The sequence below is a fragment of the Choloepus didactylus genome, chromosome 8, assembly GCF_015220235.1.
Source record: "Choloepus didactylus isolate mChoDid1 chromosome 8, mChoDid1.pri, whole genome shotgun sequence".
NCBI lineage: Eukaryota > Metazoa > Chordata > Mammalia > Pilosa > Megalonychidae > Choloepus > Choloepus didactylus.
Window position 1 is genome coordinate 114187795 of NC_051314.1, and position 27770 is coordinate 114215564.

At 35.7% G+C, this 27770-nt stretch overlaps 2 protein-coding genes across 2 annotated transcripts in view; one reads left to right on the forward strand and one right to left on the reverse strand.

The window, feature by feature from the left end:
- Positions 1–285: 285 nt before the first annotated feature.
- Positions 286–1185, reverse strand: CAPZA3 (capping actin protein of muscle Z-line subunit alpha 3). Its single transcript, XM_037848329.1, has one exon. The coding sequence runs from the start codon at positions 1183–1185 to the stop codon at positions 286–288; it is 900 nt and encodes a 299-aa protein (XP_037704257.1).
- Positions 1186–1619: 434 nt separating this feature from the next.
- The window catches only part of PLCZ1 (phospholipase C zeta 1), a 62798-nt gene continuing 36647 nt past the window's right edge, over positions 1620–27770 (forward strand). Inside the window, exons 1-4 of the mRNA XM_037847489.1 lie at positions 1620–1690; positions 3114–3291; positions 13977–14208; positions 22185–22386. Of these exons, the coding sequence (XP_037703417.1) occupies positions 1620–1690; positions 3114–3291; positions 13977–14208; positions 22185–22386 (683 nt within the window). The remainder of the gene's footprint in view (positions 1691–3113; positions 3292–13976; positions 14209–22184; positions 22387–27770) is intronic.

Genomic DNA, 27770 nt, shown 5'->3' on the forward strand with positions numbered 1-27770 from the left:
CACACCCTTAACTCTGGTTGTCTCTATAATATTTCTGGGGTGGCACATTCTGTAAAGTAACCTTAGGCCTGCTTTATGATGGCCACTATTATGGAACACATTTGCTCCAGTCTTTCTTACCTCATGGGTAAATATTCTCTGATAAGATTTCTTGTTACAATTTTCCTTATTTAAACTTGCATTTGCTATGCCATAGGCATCTCTAGCGGATGCTTAACTTTAGGAAAATAGCCATTCCCAGTAACGCACCAAAGACAGGTCAAGACAATTAACAGGAGCAATCCTTTATATTATCCAGTTGCATAACGCACTTCTTGAATAGATAACATATCCTAATTTAGGATACATCACCAGATTCAAGTCAGAGAGAATCCTCTGCCAGTCAATAAGAGTGCGGGTCACTGGAAGATCCCTTCGTAGGATTTTTCTCAGGGCTTCATTAGATAGCTCCTGTAATTCTTCTAAGACTGCAGTTTGAAATTTATTCTCTTGCTCTTCCACAAGTCTGGCAAAACTTAGAGCCAGTTGAGCTTGGTTAACCACTTCCAAGCTTTCTTTCAGGTCCTTGGAGATTTCAACATGAAGATTGACACACTTGAAGTAGTGAGCTTGCACAAAAATTCTTCCTGTTACTTGGGTCAGGAATGGATTTATTTGGAAAATCCATTTAGACTTCCAAAGGCCATTCCAGCAATCTCCTGAGTCATAGTTGTGATCTTCAATGCAGGCTATCAAGAATTCCTTATTTTTCACAGCTTTTCTTAGCACATTGCAGTTTCCCCTTGGAAAGTGATCACTCACATACAGTTTTAGGGCACACATAACAACAGTTCTCAGGTATTCTGCCTCTGTCCGAATGATGCCATGAGATCGGATGTCTTTTAGCTGATTTTGAAGCAGGTCAAATTTGAATGAAAGTTTGCTTTGGAAGTCAAAAAATCTGTAGTCTCCCATTACGTTGTGGTGAGACAGGAGTACGGGGTTTCCATCGATACAGAGTGGTACACAATATTTTTGGCAGTGTTGATGGCCTGCACATTCACCTTGATGGTGCATAAGTTTTTCATCACGGATCAGCAGACAGAGATCGTCAAAGGCATTTACAAATTCCCCTGGAGGAGCCTGTATTAGCAGTCTGCGAATTACTCTTTCTTTGTCCTTCCTGTTCAGTAAGGTAAGTGACATGTTTGGTTGCAGCAGAAGCAAAGCTTCTGAAATAGAGCGTGTTCAAAAGAAAGAGCAAACATTCCAAAAGACACCTTTCCCATCAAGGTGTTAAACCTTCAAGCTTAAGATTTTTATGCCTAGCCATGAAAACAGGTGGTCTGGCAAGCTCAGAGTCTTCTGATGAAGTCATAAAGAAGCTTTCTCTGTGAAGTCTGGATTTTTTGATGATATCACAATGGGTGTTCAGACTAAAAGAAAAAAAAATGTCACCTGACCATGTTATGCAGGCAACCAGCTAAACATGCTTTGAAAGTTTTAAGAGCTTAGCCTCCTGAACAGTCTTCTTCAAAAATGGTGTGTCTGTGTGTGTGTTCCATGGTGTCAGGGGTTGAGAGAAGCAGTCTAGAGTTTCTAGAGAGTGTTTGGCAGCATTGTGCACTTTCAGGGACCATATGGAGTTGATTTGTACTCACGCCCTCAGAATAGTTGTTCTAAACCTACTGGAAGCACAATATAGTGAAAGGTTTGAGGGCTTTAAACAAACAAACAAAAAAGTAGAAATAATATGAGATTCAGTGGCAGTTCACAGAAAAATGGCAGGCAGCAGGGAATGCTGCATCTGTAAACCTTTTGGGTTTGAAGATGGTCAGAACATGAGCAAGGAGCTAGAAAGAGTGAAGGGTAAGAGAATGTAGTCTCTATAGCCTTTGCACTGTTTCTGTGGGATTTAAGTGTGAGCTGTCTCCAAAGCACACAGGCAGCAACCCACTGGGTATTCTCTGCTTTCTCCCTAGAAAAGTGGTGGCCGTGGCAGCAACTGATGAGTATCAAGAAATTCGATTCCTGCAAGGGGGCAGAGCTAATTATACTGCAACCTGTGACAACATCTAACAGGGAGAGACTTCTAAGCAAGGAGACACGACACAACAGGTCATGAAACTATGGAGACCAAATATCCACTCAGATGTCCCTTCTGTTCCTCTTTCCTCTTCATTCTTTTGATTTTATCTAACTCTTTACTAGATTTTTTAAACTGCTTCCTTCCACATCTGACTTGAGCTTTCCTGAGTTCTCCTAGCTTTATGTATCTTTTTCTTATAAGAACATAAGCTTTGCTATATTAAGTCATAGCCATTAAATTTAGGGGGTTCTCATGAGTTCTAACAATCCGATGTCAGGTGGAGTTTTGCAGTTTTTAACCTTTCATTATTTTATAGATTGTCATATTATTTCATCTCAACCTTAGTTTTTCAAATGGATGTGCCCCAATTTTTGTAGTTTATCTGTATGCAGTAAATAACCTTGATTATTTTAGCTTTCTCTCTCATTCCAAGTATATACTCACATGGTATTGTTAACCATTTCATATGGTGCTAAAAATGTTGCTTTTTTGAGGATGCATTTTCTTAGAATGGCACGTTTGACTAATGTAGTATTAATAATTATATTAGTAATGACTACTATTTATTGGAGGGAATATTTATTGAACACTTACTATTTATTGAAAATATAGCAGAAACTGTGTTCATTGACATATTATGGTCTCATTTAATGCCTCCCCTTCCCTAAGATTAGATATTAAAATACCCACTTTTCAGATGAGGAAACTGAGGCTGAGAGAGGGCAAGTGACTCAGGGTGATTCTAAGTCCAGCTGCTTTCCAACTCTATGTTTTTGGCAATAGATTTTAATAATGTTTTAATATATTTCCTGAGTAGTAACTTTATTTCTCAAATTTTTATTTTTATTTTTTCCTATTATTTTTATTTGTGTTGTGCCCTTTCATACATTTACTGCACAGTAGTAACCACTTAATTTTATTTTTTTAAATATTGCTTATAAAATTTTCTTGTCATTTACTTTATGCATGAGATAGACTCTCTTTTAAAAATAAAAATAAATGCATTAAACTGAAGAGAGATCAAATGTTTCTTTAAGCATTTTAGGAACTTAATCACCTTCTTTGAGAATTTCCTTAACTTCATTTTTGTGCTCCATACGTGGTTTTTATCAAGGATCCAGGAAGACTTTAGAGGTGGAAAAATTAATCTAGATAAAACTGTGAAATTACTTGAAAAATTAGATATCCGGTGCCATGTTGTTCATGTGAAATATGTTTTTAAGGTGAGATGATACCCACCTTCCCACTCCCACTCTAGGAAAGAATTAATCCAACATAAGTAAATGTCAGTAGCTACTTGGTCTTTGTATAGTTTCTTTAAAAAGTATGTATGAAAATTAGTCTTTTATGAATTAATGAATTTAATTATGCTAAATATATTTACAATCAAGATGGGGAAATTTAGCTAGGAAATAAAAATAGTTGTTGATAAAAATTTGATAAAAACCCACCAGTTTATCAGTTTAGAGCAATCTGTTCACATTAGATTGAGGATTCATTGTATAATTACATCAAAATCTCATGGAAGATCAAATGGTAAATGGATTGGATGTTAGTAATTTATAGAAGGAATGGACAATCTTGAGAGAAGTTATATTTTATTCATCCCAAAGGAGAAAATTATGCCAAAAAATCTCTTTGCTTAAAGAAGAATTAGTAGAGGGGAATCTGACTCAGTCCAGTGGCCAGGGAGTCAAGTCATAAATAAAATGAGAAAAAGCCGCATATTTTATCTGAGTTTTGGATTAGGAAGATGGTAGATTTCTTAAGGGAATCAAGCAAGAATGCTAGACTAGCCAGTCTCGATGGCCAGGAAAAGAGGAATCCTAAACATGATTTTGTTTTTTGAAGAGTGAGTACCCAGATTATACAATCTACAGTAAGGAGTTTTTATTTTCACAAAGTGGAAAGGGTCTGAGCTTTTACCCTACTGACAAGCCAGCAAGTCAGCCTGCCACTATTTCACAGATGCTGGCAGAAGGCAGGTTCCTGGGACAGAGACAAAGGACAATTGATATCACTTACAAAAATGGCAGTTACCAGATCAGCATTTTGGTGTCAGTTCCCCAGGCCCCAATTCCTGAAGAGTGATGTGAGCTGGGCCAGGTGTCACCTGCACACTCGGTGGGTTGCGTTCCAACAGAGGAACCTTAAGCTAAGGAACCCAGGTCTCCCATGTGGGGCCGTGAGCCTCCTGACTTTTGCTGTGAAGGGTAGGATAGTAAATTAACCAGCTTGTTGCTCTGGAGGGAGACAGATCTCCTCCAGGGCAAACATCCTCGAAAAGATCGTTCCAAAGAAAGGCACCCCCTGTTTCTGCTCAGAAGCCCTGCAGAAACTGACACTCATGGAGAAATGTCTCCCAACAACCATTTCTCTCAAAATTTAACCCCTAAGTTTACAAACTACTAAGAGTAAGTTAAAAACAAAATTAAAAACAATTCTGCTTCTCAGGAGATGGCAGTAAAAGACTAGAGTTTCAGGGTTGTTTGTGGAATCCAAGCAGTGTGTGCTGTCATAAGCTATTAGAATTTCAATCAATTCATGTCTAACACCACCTTTGAAGAGCACAAAGGTTTTGTGGAAGAACTTTGCATGTGTAGGATTCTCCCCTCAATGGTATTCAGGGAGAAACAGCGATGTGCTTCCAGATTTAAGAAAAGTCACATCAAAACAAGAAAGTGGTAGAAATATATTAAAGTTGGTATCAAATGGGAAATGTAAATATTATTTGGTGATTATCAGGTTGCTTGAATTATCATCAAGACAGAGATGTCTATTTGAGATGCAATCGAATAATATTCATGCCAGGTTGAAAAGCATTATGTAGAATGCTCAACAGAATGCTTAACAAATAAAAGCACAGTTATAGTTAATTAATTGGAGTTTAGGATTATTTGGACACTGGCAGTTCTGAAGGTCTACTTTGTTTAGCAAGGAATGACTGTGAAAACAATTTTGATTATAAAAATTAAAGGGGCAGAGTTTGAATACATCAGATGCCTCTTTCAAATGACCTCAAGCACTTTAGAAGCATAATTTACATGTAAACAAGTCTGATGATGGTGAAAAACCATTGTTATTTATTAAAATAATTCTCCTAGGCCCCCTAATAATACTTTATGGCCGTAGGCTAAATTGCTGTATATGCATTAAAATGCTTATTAAATAGAATACTTAGGGAAGATGTATTGGCTAACTGAATTTTCTGGGTAGCTGAAGAGTAAGCCTCTTAAACATCCTACTTTTGCTTCAACTTCTGTTTCAAATCTTTCCACAATTTATCAATATACCTTTCTGTTCTGAGTAAATAAAGTGAACCATAATGAATCTTTATTTGGGGACCTAAACCTTCCAGTGTCGCAGAATTGGGTTACTTGACAGATGAATGGGTATAAAGATTCTTGGCTCTGTTAGATCTTAGCTGTGTGGTACTTGGCAAGTGAAAAATACCTCTGAGCATATTTCTTTATCTGCAAAATGGGGATACTAATATAGTTATCTCACAGAGTTCTGAATGTTAGGTAAGACATTATGTGTGAAAGTGTCTAGAACCAGGCAAGGCAAAAAGTAGGCACTCAATAAATTGGCTCAATCATAGTTGTTAAAGAATATATAGGGAATTGCACTAAATTTATTGATTATATGAAGCTGGCTTTTTAACAAATCTTTAGAATGAATTTATTTTCTTAGGAGGGGACTTTTTCTTATAAAATTTAAGTAAAAACATAGAACTTTAAGACCTTGGCAATATACACTAAATTTCTATCTATAAAATTAAGTATTGATTTATGGCTTAAACAGCAATTCCCTAGATTGTTTTATCCCTTTACTAAACAATCTTTATTGCTTTTATCATTGTCTTTCATTTTTAGCATTTAAAATATTTTATTTTATTTCTACACACACAGCTCATCTTAAATTATATACTTTTGATTGTTGGTTGATCAGGAAATAGAATTCTTCATCATTTCAAGAATTTATTTTTTCGGGCTTCTTAAGTCTTCAAATTCTCTAAGCAGTTAACAACCATTGTTAAATCAATAGTATATGCAAAGTGCTCTGTAAGGAACTGTGGGTTGTAAAAAATGAATAAAGTGTGATCTCTTATAAGGAGGGAAAGGAACATGCAAGTTACTAGATTATAATAAATCTCACGAGTAAAACTAGCACAAGGTCTGGGAAGATAGGGACTGTAACTTGGGCTTTTTTTTTTTTTTTTGAGATTTCAGAGACAATTTTTATTTTCTTCTTTTTGCTTTGCTTATTTCCTAAATATTCTATAATAAGCAATATTATTTTTACAATCAGAAAAAAAGATCTGAAAACATTATCTTAAAAAATAGCACAGGTGATTAGATTGGAATCCTTTGAGTATTTCCATGGAGATATGACCCACTCAACTGTAGGTGATAACTCTGATGAGATCATTTCCATGGAGGTGTGGCCCCACCCATTCAGGGTGGGTCTTGATTACTGGAGCACTACATAAGCTCAGACAGAAGGAGCGAGCTTGACACAGCCAAGAGGGACACTTTGAAGAATGCACAGGAGCTGCAGATGAGAGACAGTTTGAGGACGGCTGTTGAAAGCAAACTTTTGCTCCAGAGAAGCTAAGAGAGGAAAAACACTCCGAGAGCAACTAAGAGTGACATTTTTTGAGGAACTGCAGCCTAGAGAGGAATGTTCTGGGAGAAAGCCATTTTGAAACCAGAGCTTAGGAGCAGATGCCAGCCACATGCCTTCCCAGCTAACAGAGGTTTTCTGAACACCATTGGCCATCCTTCAGTGAAGGTACCCGATTGCTGATGTGTTACCTTGGACACTTTATGGCCTTAAGACTGTAACTGTGTAACCAAATAAACCCCCTTTTATAAAAAAAAAAAAAAAAAAATAGCACAGGAACATTGAACTATTCAGAAAAATGGTTATTAAGAGCAACTCATGCAAGAGTTTCAGCTAAAATGTTTTATTCTAATAGTTCCCATTCATGTCTTTGGAGTTCATTGTAGCCACCTGAGAACAGAACTTTCTACAAAGTAAACCAGTGTAAGTATCAGTCTAAGTACAATGAAATTGACCATTCTTCCGAGAAGAAGAAGGACATAAAGATCTTCATTGCTTTCTGTACTGTTAGGCTTAGGGAAATACAAGAAGTTTTAGAGAAGGTAACGTAGAAAGCCATGTTTCTGAGGAAATGTAGATCAGTCTTACCTCCCCACATGAAGTCTTCACCTACGGAAGTCTGGTGGTTTGGAGCCAAATACCCAGAAAAACATGTTCTTAATCTTAATCCCTTCCTGTAGGTATGAACCCACTGTAAATAGGACCTTTTGCTGAGGTGTAACTTGGGCTTTTAAAGGAGATGTCATAGTGGAAGTGACATTCTGGCTGAGCCTTGAAGAATGAGAAATGATATGTGTACAGTAAAACACAAGGAGTGCTTGGGGAGTGCAAGGTAATCAAATACGACTGGAGTATTGGATGCATGATGGGGTGGTAAGAAATTGCTGCAAATACCTGTTGCAGGCAGATGATGGAGATTTTGAGAGGTCGAGTACAGAATTTGAATTTCCTTTTGTAGGCAATAGGTAGCCACTAAAGTTTCTGAGAAGGGAAATATAAATGTATTTTGGGATAAAGAATCTGGCGACAGTATCGGATGTATTGGAAGTAAGAAGGAAGGATGGTTTGGAAGTTAGAAGTTACAAACAGGTAACCTGGGGTCAATTCAACCACTTATAGTCTCCCATAATCACACAATTATTCAGTTTGGTTCCACCTTAAAGTTATGGTTCCATACCTCAGTTGGACCTCCAAAATCTAAACTGATTTTAGTATCATCTAAAAAAATAAATAGCACCATATCCTCTTCTAAATGCTACATTCTCTTTCTTTTGATAAATAAACTGATAGAATCCTTTACATTTCTTTCTTCACTTCTTCAATGACCCATGAGAATAAGTTTTCACCTTCATACTTATTTCGAATGCATCTTTATGTCTACGATGCTTAGTTCACTAGTTAGCCTCTCGTCCATTTTATTTATCCCTCTTTTCTTAAAATTCTCCCTTTTCTAACTTCTAAAACATCACTCTCCTAGTTCTCTTTCTAAATTTCTGACCATTTCCTTTTCAATTTGTCCTGTGATCATCCCTTCAGCCCTCCTCTTAAAGTTGCCTCTTCATTTTTTTCCTTACTTTACAAACTTCTGAGCAATCTTATTGACCCTCAATGGCTTCAACTATACTTAAATGAGAACAAGTCCCAAGGTTTCCGTTCTGAACAACAGAGCCATATACATTTGAGAATTTGTTCATTTCCCATATCCTAGGTTCTGTTAGGTTTTTGCACACATTATCTTAACAAACATTCAAGAAAGTTACAATGTTATGATGTATGAGTCCTTACACATAAGGATATTTGAGGATAAGACTGTTGCTATAATTTGTTCACATTGCATATCACAGTGGGAACTCATACCTGGGTCTTTCTGTCTCCAAAGTCCTTGTGTTTTCTTCTATAACACCTTGTCCCCTCCCTGCCCCTCAATTGCTTGCTGGTCATCTCTGCTTGGAAGCCTCAGAGATAACTTCAAATGTAAAATGTTTAAAATGAAACTTATCTTTTTCTCTCAAACTGTCTGTCCTACTCTATTTCTTTTCTGGGTGATGGCAACATCATCCTCCATTACCCAAGCCAGAAACCTGTGAGATCCTTAGACTCCTTCTCTTACCTAACTGCACATCAAGTTGTCTTTTCAGTTTGACCTCCTTGCTATAGTTGAGTCAATTGCTGTCTAACTTCTTGCTACTCGAAGTGTGGTCCTCAGACCAGCGTCTTTGCTATTCCTTGGGAGCTTGCTAGAAATGCAGCATCTAGACATACTAAAGCAGCCTCTGCATTCAACAAGTCTCCAGCTGACTCATATGTATAGTAAGGTTTGAAAAGCCCTGCACACTGGTTTCTTTACCTTCAATCACAGGCTTTATTTTTCTCCACAGTTGCTAGACTGATTGTTCTAAAAAATCTGACTATATGATTTCTCTCATTAAAGCTCACCAGTGACTCCTTGTTGTTACAGAATAAAATCTAAGCTCCTTAGCATGATGTGCAAAGGCCTCTATGATCAAATTTTGACTGCAGTTTTATCTCTCACCCCAACTTCATTAACATCCCCTCTGATCAGACTCTTCTGTTTCATACCTTTATTTATTCACCCTGATCCCAATAAGTAGAATGAACCCATTTCCTCCCCACTTCCAGGCAAACATCTTCTCACCTTTGTAGACTCATCTGCTGGATCACTTTTTCTGTAAAGACTCTCCTTTGACTCTCCAGGGAGAGTTGCCCAACTTACTTTATTGTGAGTGTCTGTGCTTTTCTAGACTATGAGCTCCCAGAGGACAGTGATGATGTGTTATCTTTGCATCTTTGGTACCCAATATAGTATCTGGCTCATATATTTTGTTAGGAAGAAAAAGGAAGAAAGAAAAGGAGAAGACAAATTTGCCAAGTAGTTTAAATTAGTGTGTCAGAATTTGGGGAAAAAGAAATGGCAGATCACATTATTTTCTCAAAAATATTTTTAATGCTTTGTCTTATCATAATTTCAAGGACAATAAAGTTTGAAATACTGTATCATACATTAAAAGCAAATTCTGTTTTGATGGATTAGTTTTCTCATGATAACATTTCATATTGTTATTAGCAAATTGAACCATAGAAAATGGTGACACCATGAAAAGCTTTGATACTTTTTCCTGAAAGTAAACTTTCAGAACAACCATCAGAATTAATTTAAGATGTTCTTTTATCCTCATTCATTCACCCATTCATTTAAACATATAATCATTAAGCTCCCACTCTAGGGTGGGGCCGAGTAGTAGATGTTGGGAATGAAGAGATGAATGAAATATCTGCCTTCATGGGGTTCATGGTTTTAAGATAAATTATTAGATACATATTTTAAAATTATACACAAACAGTGAATGAGTTGTTTGGGAAAGATCTTTGTGTAATGCCTTGCAAGGAATAATTACTTGAACTTTTTTTTTAAACAGGAGAAAAATGATTTTATCATTCTTATTTTATGTTGTATTTTTAAATGATAAAATGTAACCTTTTTAAAAGCTGTAGTATATTCTGAGGTAGGGTCTGAGATTTTGCATATTTTCTGTAGTACATATTTCAAGAAAGTTCTCCTATTCTCCCCACATATAGGAAGATATTTAATTTCTTTATCCAAATATTGCTTAAATGCCTCTCTTTCACCAGAATCATCAAATTGGGTGACAGACCATGTTCATAATACCTTCACTTGGGCACTCTTTTAAGTACTGAGGATACAAGAAACAAATGACAAACTCCCCATCCCAGGCAATTCTAGAAGGGAAATAGAAAAAGGCTTCCATTACAGTGTAAGAAATCCTATGAGAAAAGAAGGTACTGAGTCCTAAAAGAACCCATAGAAAGGGTATCCAACATAGACTTAGGAAGAGATAAGGTAAAAATTTTATTCCTGACACTAAAAACATCGTGCACAATAGCAAAATGTAACTTGGTGTTTGTACTCTAAGTTAGAGCACCTGAAGTATGTATGAGTTGCAAGGAGGGAAAGGGTAAGAGCTACCACTACTTAAATAGGAATGAGTCCCTAGTTTTCTGCTTTGAACAAAACCACATAAATGGTAATATTTGTTCATTATCCACCATATTCTAGGCACTGGCATTTTAAAGGGTCTTGGATACCACACACAGTTTGAGTTTTATCTTGACGGCAAAAGAGAACCCCAAGAAATTTGAAAGAGTTGAAGGAATCAGATTTGCATTTTACAGAATTTATTTCTGCATCTATCATGTTAATATCTATAATGGTGTATTGACTTTTCTTTCTTCCCACTGCTCCTCTTTGTGATTTTGGAGTTAGTTCCATCTTGGTCTACCACTGCTATGGGAATGGGAGCAATTTGCATAAGCTTTTTGAGCTTTGGTTTCCTCTTACAGGGGAGATAGTAAGACATCAGCACTCTGTGAACTTCAGGTATTATGATGTGCTTCAACACTTTTAGCTTGAATCTTGATCATTGCTTTTATTCTTTCTGTGGCCCTTGTTTTTTATGTGCACCAATTGTCATCTTTCTTCATCATTATTTACTCCTTATAGCTTTTTTTTTCCTTCTCTTTCTCTCCTAAAATTAGATCTTTCCATCTTCTGTGATACTATTCTTTTTTTTTAATCTTCATTTTATTGAGATATATTCACATACCACGCACTCATACAAAACAAATTGTACATTCAATTGTTCACAGTACCATTACATAGTTGTACATTCATCACCTAAATCAATCCCTGACATCTTCATTAGCACACACACAAAAATAACAAGAATAATAATTAAAGTGAAAAAGAGCAATTGAAGTAAAAAAGAACATTGGGTACCTTTGTCTGTTTGTTTGTTTGTTTCCTTCCCCCATTTTTCTACTCATCCATCCATAAACTAGACAAAGTGGAGTGTGGTCCTTATGGCTTTCCCAATCCCATTGTCACCCCTCATAAGCTACATTTTTATACAATTGTCTTCGAGATTCATGGGTTCTGGGTTGTAGTATGATAGTTTCGGGTATGTGATACTATTCTTACCTATTTTGTGTAGTTTTTATTTTTTGGCAATTTGATTATTTTTTAAACCTTAAGTCTTCTTTGGTTTTGATCAACTATAGTATTATTTAGATTCATGGAACTTTGTAGGGACTTTATTTTTCCAATTCTTTCTAGTATCTGTTAACAACTTTGATCTTTTGGAAAAAAGTTAGCAGAGGACATTTTAGATGATAAGCTTATACCTTGCTTGAAAGTAATAAAACTTCTATTGCTCAGTGGATAATGTATATTACATTTTATATTGCTATTCAAAAGGACCATAAGTTCTAATTTATATGATTTTATATAATAGAACTTTTCAGGAATTACAGGTGCACTTTGATTATTATTGTCTTGCTTAAGATCATATGACAAATTAGGAGTTGGACAGGGCTCAAAGAAAATAATTTTAATTGTAAAACATCCACTTCTGTGAACCTCAAAATCCAGAATTTAAAAACAGCAAGTTATGTGATGTAAATCTACTATGATAATTGTTAAAATGTATGAGTTACTGTAAGCTCCTTAAGTAAGGTTACATATTTTTAAGGTGCTATTATTCTTTAATCAGCTCTGGAGACCCAAATTCTGTTTTGACAGCCACAGATCCCAGCTTTTTTCCCAGGCTTATCTCCATTCCATTCCCCTGGGACTTCTTTCCAGTTCTTACTTTTTTCAAGTCACTCCGTATGGCTGGGTTAGTTTCCTCTTTGAATTGACCTGTATGCTCCATATTTGGTTTCTCTCTCAGACTGCTTCTTGGACCCCTGATATCAAACACTCTGGTAACCACCACTGAAGTTTTCTCAATTAAATGAAGAAACTATTTTCAGTATTCTTGTCTCCTGTTGTACCCTAAGGTATCTACAATGATGTATATACATTGCAGGCAAAATTGTCAAAAGATAAGACAATAGGCTAGATGATGTGAGGGAAACAGACAAAAATAAGACATAAAAATACACTACAGCTACCATTTATTATAGATCCCCAATCCCCACAGCAAGCTCCTGACGTAGGTAATACTATCTATCCCCATTTTACAGATGGAGAATATGAAGCTCAGAGAGATTGAATCATGCGTTCGAAGTCCCACATACTCTGGAGCTTAGAATATAATGTCAGATCTTTCTACAAATTGTCAGCTTTCATTATAACACAGTGCTCCTTCAACACATATTCTCTGTATTCAGACTGTTTCCAATAAAGCAAAGAGGCCATTTATACAAAAATAGCTTTTTTTTTTTTGCAATTAAATTTCTCTCTAAACTGCACTTTCTACTCCCTAGTTTTTTTTATCCCTTTTGGCAATACTATAATTCTACCAGTTATTCTACTACCCTATATTCTAGGCATTCTTGACTTCTCTCCCTCATGCCCCTAAATATTTAATTCTTTTTGAATCCTTCTGAGTTCTTTCTTCATAATTTCACTGATATCTGTTCTTTACTTTTTTCTTGGATTGGACCTTCATCACCTCACACCTGGATTGCATCTTTTTTGCTCCCTTTGTTCTCTCTCTCCTCTTTTAAAGGGTAAGTGCAACTAATCATACTAAACTTCTGCTTTTGCTAATCATTCTCCTCCTCAGAACCTCACAGTGGTTCTGTTATTTTTAATAATTGGGCTTAGCCTACTTTGTGGTCTCTTACCTCATAAAGTTCAAATATGAATTTTTTTACTACAGCCAGATGAATCCAATCATTCTTATTGGAACTCATCTTTTTTTTTTTTTGTCCTGCCCCAAATCCTTCAATAACTCAGATCCCACTTTCTCCAGGTAATCCATAACCATCCAGCTTCTGCATTTTACAATGATCTTTAATGTCTCTGATTCACTTTGGTGTTTATGGTATAAGCTGTACATTGTCAGCATGGAATTACACTCACTGTTGTGGGATTACACACTCCCTATCATGGAATTAGACCCTACCTGGAAGGGTTTTAAGAAGGTAGTGAAGCAGAGTGGATACAAAAATGAAACTTGTAATGGAAAGACAGCCTAGAATTCTTATCTTCTCCCACACCCCTTCCACTCCCACTATGGCCACTAGTTGCAATAGGTGGTGATCTAGTACCCTTTTCCTGACTTTGACACCACTTCACATAGTTTTACATATTTTATCTGAAATAAGGATTCAATGTGAGTTTCAGCTTCTTTCAAGTATAATTTTCATTATATATTACATGAATACTCTAACTTACTAATTTTATGCATTTCTTATATTTACAATGTGAGCCCACCAGTCATTTTTTTTTTAGTAGGATAATGACAGGCTGAAGCAAGGAAAAATCACCATAGAAGAGTTTAGAGCAATTTATCGAATTATTGCACACAGAGAAGAAGTTTTTGAGATTTTCAACACATATTCCTCGAACCGGAAAATTCTTTCTGCAAAAAATCTGACTGACTTTCTGATGCAAGAACAGTATGCAGTCGAGACAAGTACACCTTTGGTTTATGAAATCATTCAAAAATATGAGCCCATTGAAGAAGGTATGCTTGCATTTCCAAGTTTTATCAGAATATTTACCTACAAAGCAAAGTATCATTTTTTATGAATTAAGGTTATGAAATTCAAATTTTATGATGGGTCAAATTTCTCCTGGAAAATATAAAATACTGGGAAGTTGTTTTTTTGTAGTTTACAGATTATAATTTACTTTCTGTAAATTTTAAAAAGCTACATTGTATAACCATAGAATGCTGTCTTTCTGCATTGTCTGGGTCCTTCTAATTGCGTCTCTTTATCCATCAAATGTTCTGAGATGAGCTCAGTCATGGAAAATAAGATGAGGATGCAGTTACATGTACTTTTAATAGAAAGAAGTGTCTCGATCTCATGAAAAAGATAGAGACTGAGTTATAGGCAGTCTGCCAACTTTATGCATTATTGAAAATATGTATGAAAATTATACTAAATGAGAATAACTCTGAGAAAATACTCACTAAATTCACCTCGGTTTTTAGACAAATCATCAGCAACACTCATACACATTTAAAAATTTTTGCTTTTCCTTCATTTTTGAACACAGTCATTTGGTTTATACTTGAAGAATCATTTAAGCTAATGCTCTGTCATATGATTTTTTTTTTGAAGTTCTTGCTGTTTATCTTTTTTTTTTATTATTAAATTCAGTTTTATTGAAATACATTCACACACCGTACAATCATCCATGGTATACAGTCCACTGTCCACAGTATGATAACATAGTTATGCGTTCATCACCACAATCTATCTCTGAATATTTTCCTTACATCAGAAAGAACCAGAACAAGAATAAAAAATAAAAGTGAAAAAAGAACACCCAAATCATCCCCCCATCCCACCCCATTTGTCCTTTAGTTTTTATCCCCATTCCTCCACTCATCCATACACTAGATAAAGGGGGTATGATCCACAAGGTCTTCACAATCACACTGTCACCCCTTGTAATCTACATTATTCTATAATTGTCTTCAGGAGTCCAGACTGCTGGGTTGGAGTTTGGTAGTTTCAGGTATTTACGTCTAGCTATTCCAATACATTAAAGCCTAAGAGATGTTATCTATATAGTGCATAACAATGTCTACCAGAGTGACCTCTCGATTTGTCATACGATTTTTGAACTCTGTCCCATTTTTTCACTGAGTATGAACATTTCCATTTTTTTATTTATCCTCACTTAAAATATAATAATAAAGGTATAATACAACAAAATAATCACATAACTGCCTAAAAAACTGTTAAAGCACAATAGTTTAACCCTACCAAAATAAACTAATGGATAGTTTAAAATGTTCACTTAACAAGCAGAGTATGAAAGTCCAAATTTTTGCATTTGAAAGTTAGTTTAGGGCTACCTATGTTTAACATAGGATCGTATGTGTTCTAAAATCAAGTTTATTCCTTCAGTTAATTGTACATTCATAATTCACTCAAATGTTTACTTTTGACAATCAAGTACCATTTTAGGGACTAGGAATATTAGTGGAAAAAAAGGCAAACCAGGCATTCTTGATTGGGGGTTGGAGGGAGATTGACAATAAGTAATTGAATACATAAAAGGATAACTGCAAATAACTGCAAAAGTGTTGCTTAGCATTTATTTAAAAAAAAAAAAAAAAAAAAAAAGAACAGGGATGATGAAAGTAAAAGGCCTGGAAATCACGTTGAATGTTCTGGAGTGTCCTCTCTGAGGGTGTGACATTTGAGCTCTGACCTAAATGACCTACGTGGGACAAAATGGGGGAGGTGCGAGGCAATAAGTGATAGCCCTGAGTTGGAGAATTCAAAGCGAGAAGGAGGACATTGTGACTAGAACTTGGAGGATAAAAGGGGATGAGTTTGGAGAGGTAGGCTGGGGTCAAATCATAAAGGGTCTTGTAGGCCATCATTAAGATTTTGACTTTATGACTAAGTGCTTTGTAAAGACTTAGGAGGGCTGTAAGCATCGTAGTGATAGGACTGAATATAGGACTACTCAAAGTTTAGTCTGTGCACCATTCACTTGTGCAGGTTTGCAATAGGATATGAGCTTAGCAGCTATGTCACTAAGCACTCTTGATGAATTCAGCTGACTTTTTGTTGTTGTTTTTCACGGCAAGACTTTCTCTAAAGATGCAGTTATCGATTTATGTCTGACTCAAGCTCTGTCTCATTGCAGACTGAAAGCAAGCAGTTCACAAATGAGCACTTTAAGCAGCACTAAGCTAGTGACTATTACCAAAAAAAAAAAAAAAAAAAGCACTTGACACTGGCACCTGCAGGTAGTAAATTAAAAGATCCAAAGGGATGATAGAATGATAACAGTGACATCTTGGAATCTTGTTTGCATTTTAGCTATAATAGTACTGTTCGTCCATTTCATTTTTCAGAACTTTACATGCCTCAGAGACTCACACACATAGCCGAGACCTTGTGTTTTATTTACATCATTATTGATCACTTTAGAGCCTTACTAAGGTCTATTTGAATTATGGTTTTATAATCCTAAATGCTGCCAAGTTCCTCAATCTCATTCCACATTAGTATTTCTTATGTATACCAAATGAGGTTTTCAAAAATCTATTACCAAATGAGATTAATCCTCATCTCAGTCTGGTAGTTTCTAAGTGTATTTGTTTTCTGTTCTATTATCAAAGATATTTACTTAATTATTCAATAGCTGGAAAGGGCTATAAGCCAACCATTGGTAATTGCACAGGGACAAAGAATAAAGTTATGCAAATCATTACTGTTACAATACATGATGCATTTGTCTCATAAACTCCCATATTCCTAAATTTGCATGGCTTTGAAATAGAGGGTTTGTGTGATAATAAACATTTATGTGTTTTCTTCTAGCTTTTATTTTTTAAACCAAAATTGTAATAGCATTTTGAACGCTGACCTTTTACTTTTATGATGTCATAAACAATTACATATGCCACTGTATTTTTTTTCTGATATATTATTTTTAAGAGCTGCATAGAATTGCATCATATTTTTGAGCTTTAATTTGTTTCCTATCCCTGCTTATTTTGCTTTTATAAATAATGCTAGTGTGAGCACTCTTGTGTTTCAATCTTTGTCTGAATCTCTACTTCTCTAGGACACATTTCAGGAAGTAAATTCCTTGCCAAGAATTATTCTCTAAAGTGAATACTTCACAAAAGTATTCTTTTGAACTAAACCGAATTATCACCATCATCAGCAACAATAATAGCAACTAACGTTTATAGAGTGCTATGATGCTAGCCATTTTTCTTGGATAATTTCATTTAATCCTTGCAACACAGAGGTAGCTGATCTGATTATCCCCATGTCGTAGAGGGGAGAGATTAACTAACTATGCTCACAGTCACACAAGTAACTGAATTTGAACCCAGGCTGTCTGATTCCAGAGCCAGTGTCCACTTAAATAGATAACTTTGGTACTTATTATGTTGAGTGAAAAAATAATTCACTAAAGCTGAACATACACAAATGACTCAGCAATTCCATTTTTAGGCATACTTCCAAAGATATATGTACATATTTGCATTAAAAGACATGTACTGTAAAAGACCTATACACAGAAAACTACAAAAATTGCTAAAAGATATCAAGGAAGACCTAGATAAGTGGATGTACTATGTTCATGGATTGAAAGACTAAATATAGTTTAGATATCAATTCTACCCAAATTAATTTATAGATTCAGTGCAATACCAATTAAAATTTCAACAACCTACTTTGCAGAAATAGCAAACCAATAATCAAATTTATATTGAAGGGCAGGGTGCCCTGAACAGCTAAAAATATCTTGAGAAAGAAAAATGAAGTGGGAAGTCCCACACTACCTGACTTTAAAGCACATTACAAAGCTACAGTGGTCAAAGCAGCCTGGTACTGATACAAAGATAGGTAAACTGACAAATAGAATCAAATTGAGTGTACAGAAATAGACCCTCTTATCTATGGACAACTGATCTTTGATAAGGTGGTCAAGTTGACTCAACTGGACAGAGCAGCCTCTTCAACAAATGGCGCTTGCAGAACTGGATATCCATATCCAGAAGAAAGAAAGAAGAACCCTATCTCACACCTTATACAAAAATTAACTCAAAATGGATGAAAGTCCTAAACATTAGAGCTAAGACCATAAAACTTTTAGAAGAAAATATAGGGAAATATCTTAAAGATCCTGTAATAGGAGGTTGTTTCCTAGACCTTACACCCAAAGCACGAGCAATGAAAGAAGAAACAGATAAATGGCATCTCCTCAAAATTGAATACTTTTGCTCATCAAAGGACTTTGTCAGGAAAGTAAAAAGGCAGCCTATATAATGGGAGACAATATTTGGAAACCACATATCAGATAAGAGTTTAATATCCAGAATGTATAAAGAGATCCTACAACTCAACAACAAAAGACAAACAACCTAATTTAAAAATAAGCAAAAGACATGGACAGACACTTTTCTAAAGAGGAAATACAAATGGCTCAAAAACATACGAAAAGATGCTTAACTTCACTGGCTATTAGGGAAATGCAAATCAAAGCCACAATGAGATGTTGTCTCACACCTATTATAATGGCCATTATCAAAAAAACAGAAAATTACAAGTGCCAAAGAGGATGTGGAGAAAGAGGCACACTTATTCACTGTTGGCAGGAATGCAGAATGGTGTAACCACTCTGGAAGGCAGTGTGGCAGTTCCTCAGGAGCTAAGTATAGAATTGCCATATGATCCAGCAATCCCATTACTAGGGATATACTCAGAAGAACTGAAGGCTAGGACACAAACGGACATTTGTACACCTATGTTTATAGTGGCATTATTTATGATTGCCAAGAGAGAGAAACAGCCTAAATGTTCATCAATGGAAAAGTGGATAAACGAGCTATGGTATATACGTATGATGGAATATTATGCAGCTGTAAGACAGAATAAAGTCATGACACGTGCAACAATGTGGATGAATCTTGAAGCCATTATGCTGAGCTAAATTAGCCAGAAACAAAAGACAAATACTGTATGGTCTCACTAATATGAACTAACTATGAGGTGTGAACTCTGTGAGTTAAAGTTAAGAACACAGGTTATCAGAGGTAGAAAGATTCAGAAATTAATAGCACAATACTATGTGATTGTAGCACATATTGTAAGTAAAATGAACAAAGCTGAGTGTGAGTATGGTTAAAAGAGGAAGGCTAGGGGCATGTATGACACTAGAAGGAAAGATAGAGATTAAAACCTGAGCCTGTATAACTTAGCAAAACCTAGAGTGGACAATGATGGTGATGAAATGGAGAAAGATAAGAAAGTTTTTACATGAGGGAGAGTAAGTGAATGTCAGCATTGCAAGGTGTTGAAAATAGGATGATATATGGGAAAAATACAATCCGTGCAAACTAGAGTCTACAGTTAATAATAAAATTGTAATATTCTTCCATTGATTGTAACAAAGGCAATATACCAAAGCTAAATGTCAGTAAGAGGGGGATATAAGGGAGAGGTGTGGGAGTCTTCTTATTGTTGTTTCTCCTTTTTAATTTTTTAAATTCTTTATTCTTTTATTTTTTTCCCTATTCTTTCTTCACAGAAGAAATGGAAACATTTTCATAAAGATTGTGGTGGTGAATGCCTAACTATGTGATTACACTGGGAGTTATTTACTTAGGATAGATCGTAGGTTGTATGAATAGAACTGTTTAAAAAATAAACAGACAGATACAGGTGCTGGAGAAGATGTGGAGAGAGAGAGATGCACCTATCCACTGTTGGTAGGGAAGTAGAATGGTGCAGCCCCTCTGGAGGGCAGCATGGTGGTTCCACAGGAGCTAAGTATAGGGTTGCCATATATATGATCGTGCAACCCTGTTATTTGGTAGGTACTTGGAAGAACTGAAAGCAGAGACATGAATAGGCATTTTCACACTGGTTTTTGTGGCAGCAGTATTCACGATTTGCAATGGATGGAGGTGGCCTAAGGGTACATGGATGGATGAATGGAAGGCAAAGTGTTGTATATACATACAATGGAATATCAAGGGCTGCAAGGAGGAATGAAGTTGTGAGGCATGCAACTAGGTGATTGAAACTTGAGGACATTACGTATAGTGAGTGAAATAAGCCAGAAACAAAAGGACAAATATTGTAAGTTCTCACTAATATAAACTAACTCTAAAGAGCAAAGCTGAGAATTGAATTTGAGAGCGTAGGTCATCAGGGGATAGAATGTGGACAGAGATTGGGCAATTGACGATGCAGGAGTACGGAATATTCAATAAGGCATATTGTAAAGATTCCTAGATTGTAAACTCTTACACCAGTCACATATATTCCTGAGTTTTAACTTTTACTTGAGATGTTCATTTGGCATAAAATTTATATTGTCTGTAGCACACTATCTAATTTAACCTGTAGAGTCAGTTTATCTGAACAACATAATTACATGGAAACTAGAATAGAGAATGAGATCTTGTTATTCAGTACAGATTAATGTAATACCTCAATATACCCCAGAATATTTTGGGCAGAAAATAAAAAAATATTTGCAAAGTCTCCTTGAAGGACTGGGGGAAAATGTGGAAATATTAAACTTCCCTACATGGGGAATTCCTGCTATTCTTGCAGGCATTAGGAACTGCCAATTGGATAAGTCAAGCCCTCGATCTTGGGGCTTGCACTTATGAAACTTATCTCTGCAAAGAGAAGCTAAGCCTACTTATAATTATGCCTAAGAGAGTCATCCCTAGAGAACTTCTTTTGTTTTGGATGTGGCCTTTCTCTCTCAGCCAACTCTGCAAATAAACTCACTACCTTCCCACCTATGTGCGACATGACTCCCAGGGGTGCAAGTCTCCCTGGCAACATGGGACAGGACTCCTTGGCCCTGGCATCGTGGGATTGAGAAAATCTTCTTGACCAAAAGGGGGAAAAATGAAACAAAATAGTTTCAGTGGATAAGAGATTTCAAATGGAGTTGAGAGGTCATTCTGGAGGTTATTCTTATGCATTACATAGATATTACTTTTTAGTTTGTGGTGTATTATAATAGCTGAATCTATTGAACTGTAATCCAGTAGACTTGACTCTTGATGATGACTGTATAACTAGATAGCATTTATCATGGGAAGTTATGATTGCAAAAACCTTGTGACTGACACTCTCTTTATCCAATGTATGGGCAGATGAGTAATAAAATAAGCACAAAATATATATACTAATGGGGGAGGTGAAGGGGTAAAGCAGGGGACAGTTATTTTTCATCATAAGTCTTGTAGTACTATTTGACTTTTTGAACCATGTACATATATTATTTGGATAAAATGAACTGTATATATTTTAAAGGGAAAAAAGACATATACTGATTGTTTATGGCAGCACTGTTTGTACTGGCCTCAAACTGGAAATTATCTAAATGTCATCAGAATGGATAAATACATGGTGTATGCTTACACAGTGGAAAACTATACAGCAATGGAGTGAACAATGCAGTTCTGGGAATAAAAATTAGAAATATGTTGCAAAAAAGAAACCAGACACAAATTGTACATACGGTTATCAATCCATTTATATACAGTACAAAAACCAGAGAAAACTAATCTGTGCTGTTGGAACCCAGATGAGTAGATAGACTTTGGGTTGGGGGGAAGGGACTGGAAAATTAGCAGGAGGTAGGGATGCTACAATGTTCTTTCTTTTGATCTGGATGCTGGTTACCCAGGTGTTTAGTTTGTCTAAATTCATTGATCTATGTAATGTGTACTTTTCTCATATGTGTTTTTAAAACATAAAAAAGAAATAACTATATGATGTATTCTTTACTTGAATGTTGATATGGAGAACTGAGTATTCACTAGAAAAATTTGTTTCCAAGGAAAAGTTAGAAATGGTGTTAATGTTAATTGTAAATGAATATTTTAGAAACATGATCTACTACTGAATAAGTTTATAAGTGAGATGCAATTTTTATATTGCTAATGCTATTCCTGTATTCTTTTTGCTGATTTTTTTATAGTGAAGAAACAACAGGCGATGTCATTTGAAGGTTTTACAAGATACATGGATTCAACTGAATGTTTACTATTTAAAAATGAGTGTAAAAAAGTTTATCAAGATATGACTCAGCCATTAAATGATTATTTTATCTCAAGTTCACATAATACATACTTGATATCTGATCAGTTATTGGGAAGAAGTGACCTTTGGGGATATGTAAGGTATTTATTTTGATTTTTAAATATATTAAATTTTAAAACATTTGGAAGCTTCTGGTTGTGTCTTACCTCAATAGACAGGAGTGGACAGTAAGAGCTTACCCAAACATGTGGGGATGATAGGTTTTGATTTGTGCATATCTTGGAGACTCAACTTTTGGATGAAGTGGCAACATAATCTATTCTACGTATTAGTATCATACCTATTCCTTCCAATCCCACTTGCTGAACCCCTCTCCCCTCTGAAGTTTCCTGAAAAATTTGAATACTTCCTGCAGGAAATTGGAAATATTAAAACTAATTTCCAGGTATCCTGGGCACAATGCTATGAGTAAAGCCAATGCATAATAAATAAAGAAAATCATGTGATTTGGCACTTACAAATAATGATTTATATGGATTAATATGTCAAAATAATTTATATAGATTAAAAATAATCCATGCCTGCATCACCAATTTTACATTCCACAATGTATCATGCCATTACTGAGCTTCAGTTTAGTTAGTTTTAGGATACAGTGGTGAACAAGATTAGCAAAGCCACTACTGTCATTTGCTATGTGTTTTTGTGAATACACAGAGAATAAAGAAATAAATATTTTCAGGGACTGATGAGCCATAAGGAGAAAACCAACTAGAGTAATGCTATAGAAAGTGACTATGGGATGGAGTGGAGGGTGCTACATTCCTTGAAGAGTCAGGAAAGACCTGTCTTCGAAGGAAGCCTTGGACAGATCTGGTGGGAAGATCATACTAAGTGGAAGAAATGAGTGCTTGGCAGGTTCATCTGAGAGAAAGACAGCAGGTGTGACCACAAACAAGCAAACTGAGGGTGAAGGGAGATGAGTCTGCAGAGTTATGTGGGATCAGTTTATGACAGTCTTATAGACTGTAGAAAGGAGACTGAATTTTATTCCAGTAACATTGGGAAGCCACTGGAGAGGTTTTCCTTAGGAGAGTGTCATAAATTCATTTACTCTTTACTGTAGAGGAAAAACTGACAGGGCAAAAGTGGAGGTGGAAGACGATTTGGGAAGATGTTGTAGTAGTCCAGGTGATGATGGTGAATTAGATTTACGAGACAGCATTCAAGATGATGATAAGTGGTTGAATTTAGTATATTTGGAGGAGGTAGAGCCAAAAATACTTTGTACTGATTTCAAGAGAGGTGTCGGGGCAAAAAAACAATCAAGATTTTTAGCCTGATCAAATGTATGTTGCTACCATTGACTGAGAAGGTGATGCTAAGAGTACATTGCACGGTGTGAGGCGAAAGTGAGAGTTCATTGTTCCCCATATTTAGCTTGAGATATCAATTAGTTATCAGAGGGTTAGGTCACATAGTCAATTGGGTATATGCCTCTGGAATTCAGAAGTAATACCTAGACTGGAAAAACAGAATTGGAAGTCATCAGCATATAGGTGATATATAAAGCCATATGTCCTGATAATATTACTTGAGGAAAAATTATAGATAGAAAAATATCCTGTAATCTCATGATAACAGTATGAATAAGCATTGCTACTTCTCCAATTTAAAATCTAGGTAAATAATAATTCCATAAGCTCAGAAATGTATCCATTTAGCATACTATGAAGACAGCCCAAATTACAGCCATAATTTAATTGTAGAAATTTCTATTCATACTTTTGTATCTTAATTTTTTAAAAGAGAGAAAATATACATTTAAAACAGATCTACTTGTAAGTACAGAAAATTAATTTTAAATTTGAAGAAATACTCTACCTAACTGCAAATTTATATTTAAATATAATTGTATTTATTCCCCTGTTTCTTTAGCCCACCTGAGGAAGAAATAGTCTTAGAATGTGAGTCTTTCAAAATTTCTCTGCTCGTGGGAGGTGCTATAATCCAGTTTTTAAGTTCTTGGTCTTTGGCACTCATCTTTCCTCCCTTTTCCCTCACTTTTTAGTTATGTGACAGATACAACCTCTTTGTGTCTTGACTTCCTCACCTTTAACAGAAGAAAACAAATATTACCTGCCCCATAGGATTAAGCCTTTTAATTCATGAAGGTCCCCTCAGTTTTATTGCCAGCTGAAATTAAACTTCAACCAGAAAAACTAATGTAACATACACAATTTAAAGAAACATACCATTAATAAAAATGATATTCTATACACTGATAGTTTATAGGAAGAATTTGAGGAAGGTTTTAATGATAAATAGAAGAAATACAATTAATAGTAAGGATTTCATACTGCAAAGTCCTATACAATTTCTAGAATGGGGCCAGAAAGTCACCTCTAAGCTTTCTTAAAGCCCAAGCCAAGAGAGAAACAGGGTTAGTTATAAGATTTACAATGACAATATAAAACAAAACAGTTGCTCAGAAGTGGAGCATTTTTTTACCCAATGGGAGAGAAATTTCCCCTCTTCATTTTTCAAAAGATGACTCAGTGTGAAATAGTGGAGTGAGGCCTCAACACCACCAGTAGAGAACACCTCTGAATACAGTTTGCATAATGACAGTGTGCAATCCACTTTGAACATCTTTGCTGGGGACTAAACTATGTAGTCCGAATATGCAGTTTTGTAAGATTGGCTCCATCTAAGGATAAAATTAAAACTATCTGCAAGAGTAGCAAGAATCAGTACTACTTAGGTTGTCCTTCATGAAAAGTTTTCTTCCCTAACCAAGTTTTTATAACATTTTCTTTTTTTTTCTCTCTTTCTAGCTGTGAGTTCAAGATTATTCTTTTGTAGCACCCTAGAGTAACAAAATTCTATATTAATGATAAGGGCAAGGCAATATACTCTGACAATGCACTAAGGAGAGGGCAAAGCAAACGTCCTTTCATTGCAATTAACAAGCTTTATAAACAAACTGAATCTTATCCAATTTAAAATCTAAATAAATTAATCTACCATCTAAGAAATACATTCAGTTAGAATTCTATAAAAACAGCCAAATTTAGGACTTGTGCCTAAAATAAGGTGACCAGCTTACTCTCCCTGGAAATATTTATGGACCAGGCAGGATTTCCTTATCAGAGTGTCCTAGGTCCATTATTCCAACACAAGGACAAGTGGACTAGCAAAGCTCTGAAGTTTTATATTATAGTACATGGCTACAATGCCTGAGTAAAGCAGTATGCATTTAAAAAAACAAAACAAAAATGGTCTTAACAACAAAATAAACAAAAAACCTGAAAGAAGAACCAATTAGTTAATTAATTTTATACTTTCGTATTGTCTTGGTGAAGCCCCCAAGATTCATCAACTCTCTTCCTCTCTACTGCCCTATCCCCTCAGATTCCTTCCATTTCTCATCTGTGTTGTTCCCAAGAGAACATACAGCCCCTTTTTTCTGAATTCAGCACCTTGACTTGCTGTCATAATTACTTTATCTTTTCTCAGCTACACTCCTGCCTAAATCATGCTTTAGTGAACTCCCTAAAAAGTTGACTCAGTATGATCCCAAAAGAAAAACTGGAATTAAGAGCTCCATTTGCTCTTAGGGTCCATTTTGAAATTCTGTGCTTCTGTTTGGAAGAGTTACTATGTATCAAGTGCTTGATGCTGGGACAGCACCCCGGTCTCCGGGTTATTACAGCTCAGGGCAGGGTTTCTCAAACTCTTGACATTTTGAAGCAGATCATTTTGTTGTTGTTGTGGGAGCTTTCCTGTATACTAGAGAATGTTTAGCAGCCTCTACCTCCTGGACGCCGGTAGCATACCTCTCTGCAGTTAGGGCAAGTAAAAATGTCTCCAGACATAGCCAAATGTTTTCTGGAAGGCGAAAGTGCCCTAGTATATAATATACCTCTTGGAAAATAAGTGTTAACTTGATTTTCTAAGGGAAAATATCTCTATGTATGGTAAGGGACTTCTTTCCCCTCTTCCCTCATATATGAACATCAATTCTAAGATCCTGGTGTTTAAAGTAAGCCCTCCTTTGATTCAGTTCTATCTCTTCCAAGGTTGAATTGTGGGATGAACATCAATTGTCTGCCTTCCACTTTTCTTCCCACATCATAAAATTCTCATTTTTTCTTTTTCTAATAAGAACACAATATTTTTAGAGACTCTACTAAAATTGAAAAATTCTTTATAAGACGGAAATTTCAGTTCCTGCTCCGATAGAACTTAGAGCATAAGGCATAACTAGGCCTTGCAGGATTCAGAGTCCACAATCCTAAATGCTGCAACATCTTGTGGGTATGGGAACTATGACTGGCACACAGCTCCACGTAAGGCTGGGTTCACATAGAAAATAAGACGAGAAGAAAGGTGTGTTCAGTTCAACATAACAACTGTATGCATGTATGAAATATATATATATACACACACATACACATTATATATGAAATAAAAATATTCATCTTATGACTTTATATACCTCTACACAAATTAATAAAACCATTTCTAGCCTTCTACAAATTTTGGTGAATTCTTGGTATTTTGTAGCAAAAAATAATCTATTTCATGATGGCATACAATGACTTGCTCTGGGTTGTTGATGAGGGTTTTGATGCATCTTTATTTGTGTGCATTCATTGTGTTAAAGTCAGTGAAAAATCTGAAAGCAATTAGCTCCAATTGACTCAATTTAAGTAATAAAAGTTTGTGTTAACAAAGATCTACAACAGCACTCTTGCAGTTAAGAACAAGGAAAATTCCATTAAAATTAGTGGGTACACTGATTTATGAGCCTGGGTTAGAATTTATATCTAGGTCAAGAAACTGAGATTTATTTGATAGGTGGAAAAATCTAATCCAGTCTTAGATATTAGCAGAACTAGAAAGTATCTTTTCTGCAGTCCTGATAAGGCTGTGAACTTAACTGCATTCTAAGGCAGCCACTTCACACTTTTCTCCTAGTGAAGCTGAGTCAGGCAGACATAGATTCTCAGGAATTCAGGCTGCCTGTGCATAAATCTTAACTTTCCTTAGCTCTTATTTGGATGGGATTTAGAGATGGCCTTACATAAAATGGTTAAGTAGATAGTTTGTTTCTAGAGCCATCAGATTCTCTATTTAGCTTCCAACATCTTCTCCATGGAACAAGTATTGTCATGATTTTTCTGTTTTATTTTCTTTTCTCCCTTTCCTACCTCATATTCCACCCCCCCAAAACCTGATATGAGGAAAGAATCAGATAAAATTTCATTAAGACATTTCATTATTCTGAGAAGGCTTTGAGTGTTACCTCATTTCAGTGGTATTGCCTTTAACAGTGGAGACACCACATAAACAAAGGCTTCTGGGTGGGGAGTAGGGATATTTCCAAGCGCCAACTTGGTGGCCATGTTGTCTTTGCTTACTTGTAAACCAAGCCTTGATTGGAGAGCAGTAAAGAACAGAGCGTTTGACTAGAACGGAGTAGCAGAGTTGTGGACCTCACAGTTGGTTTGCCCTTCCT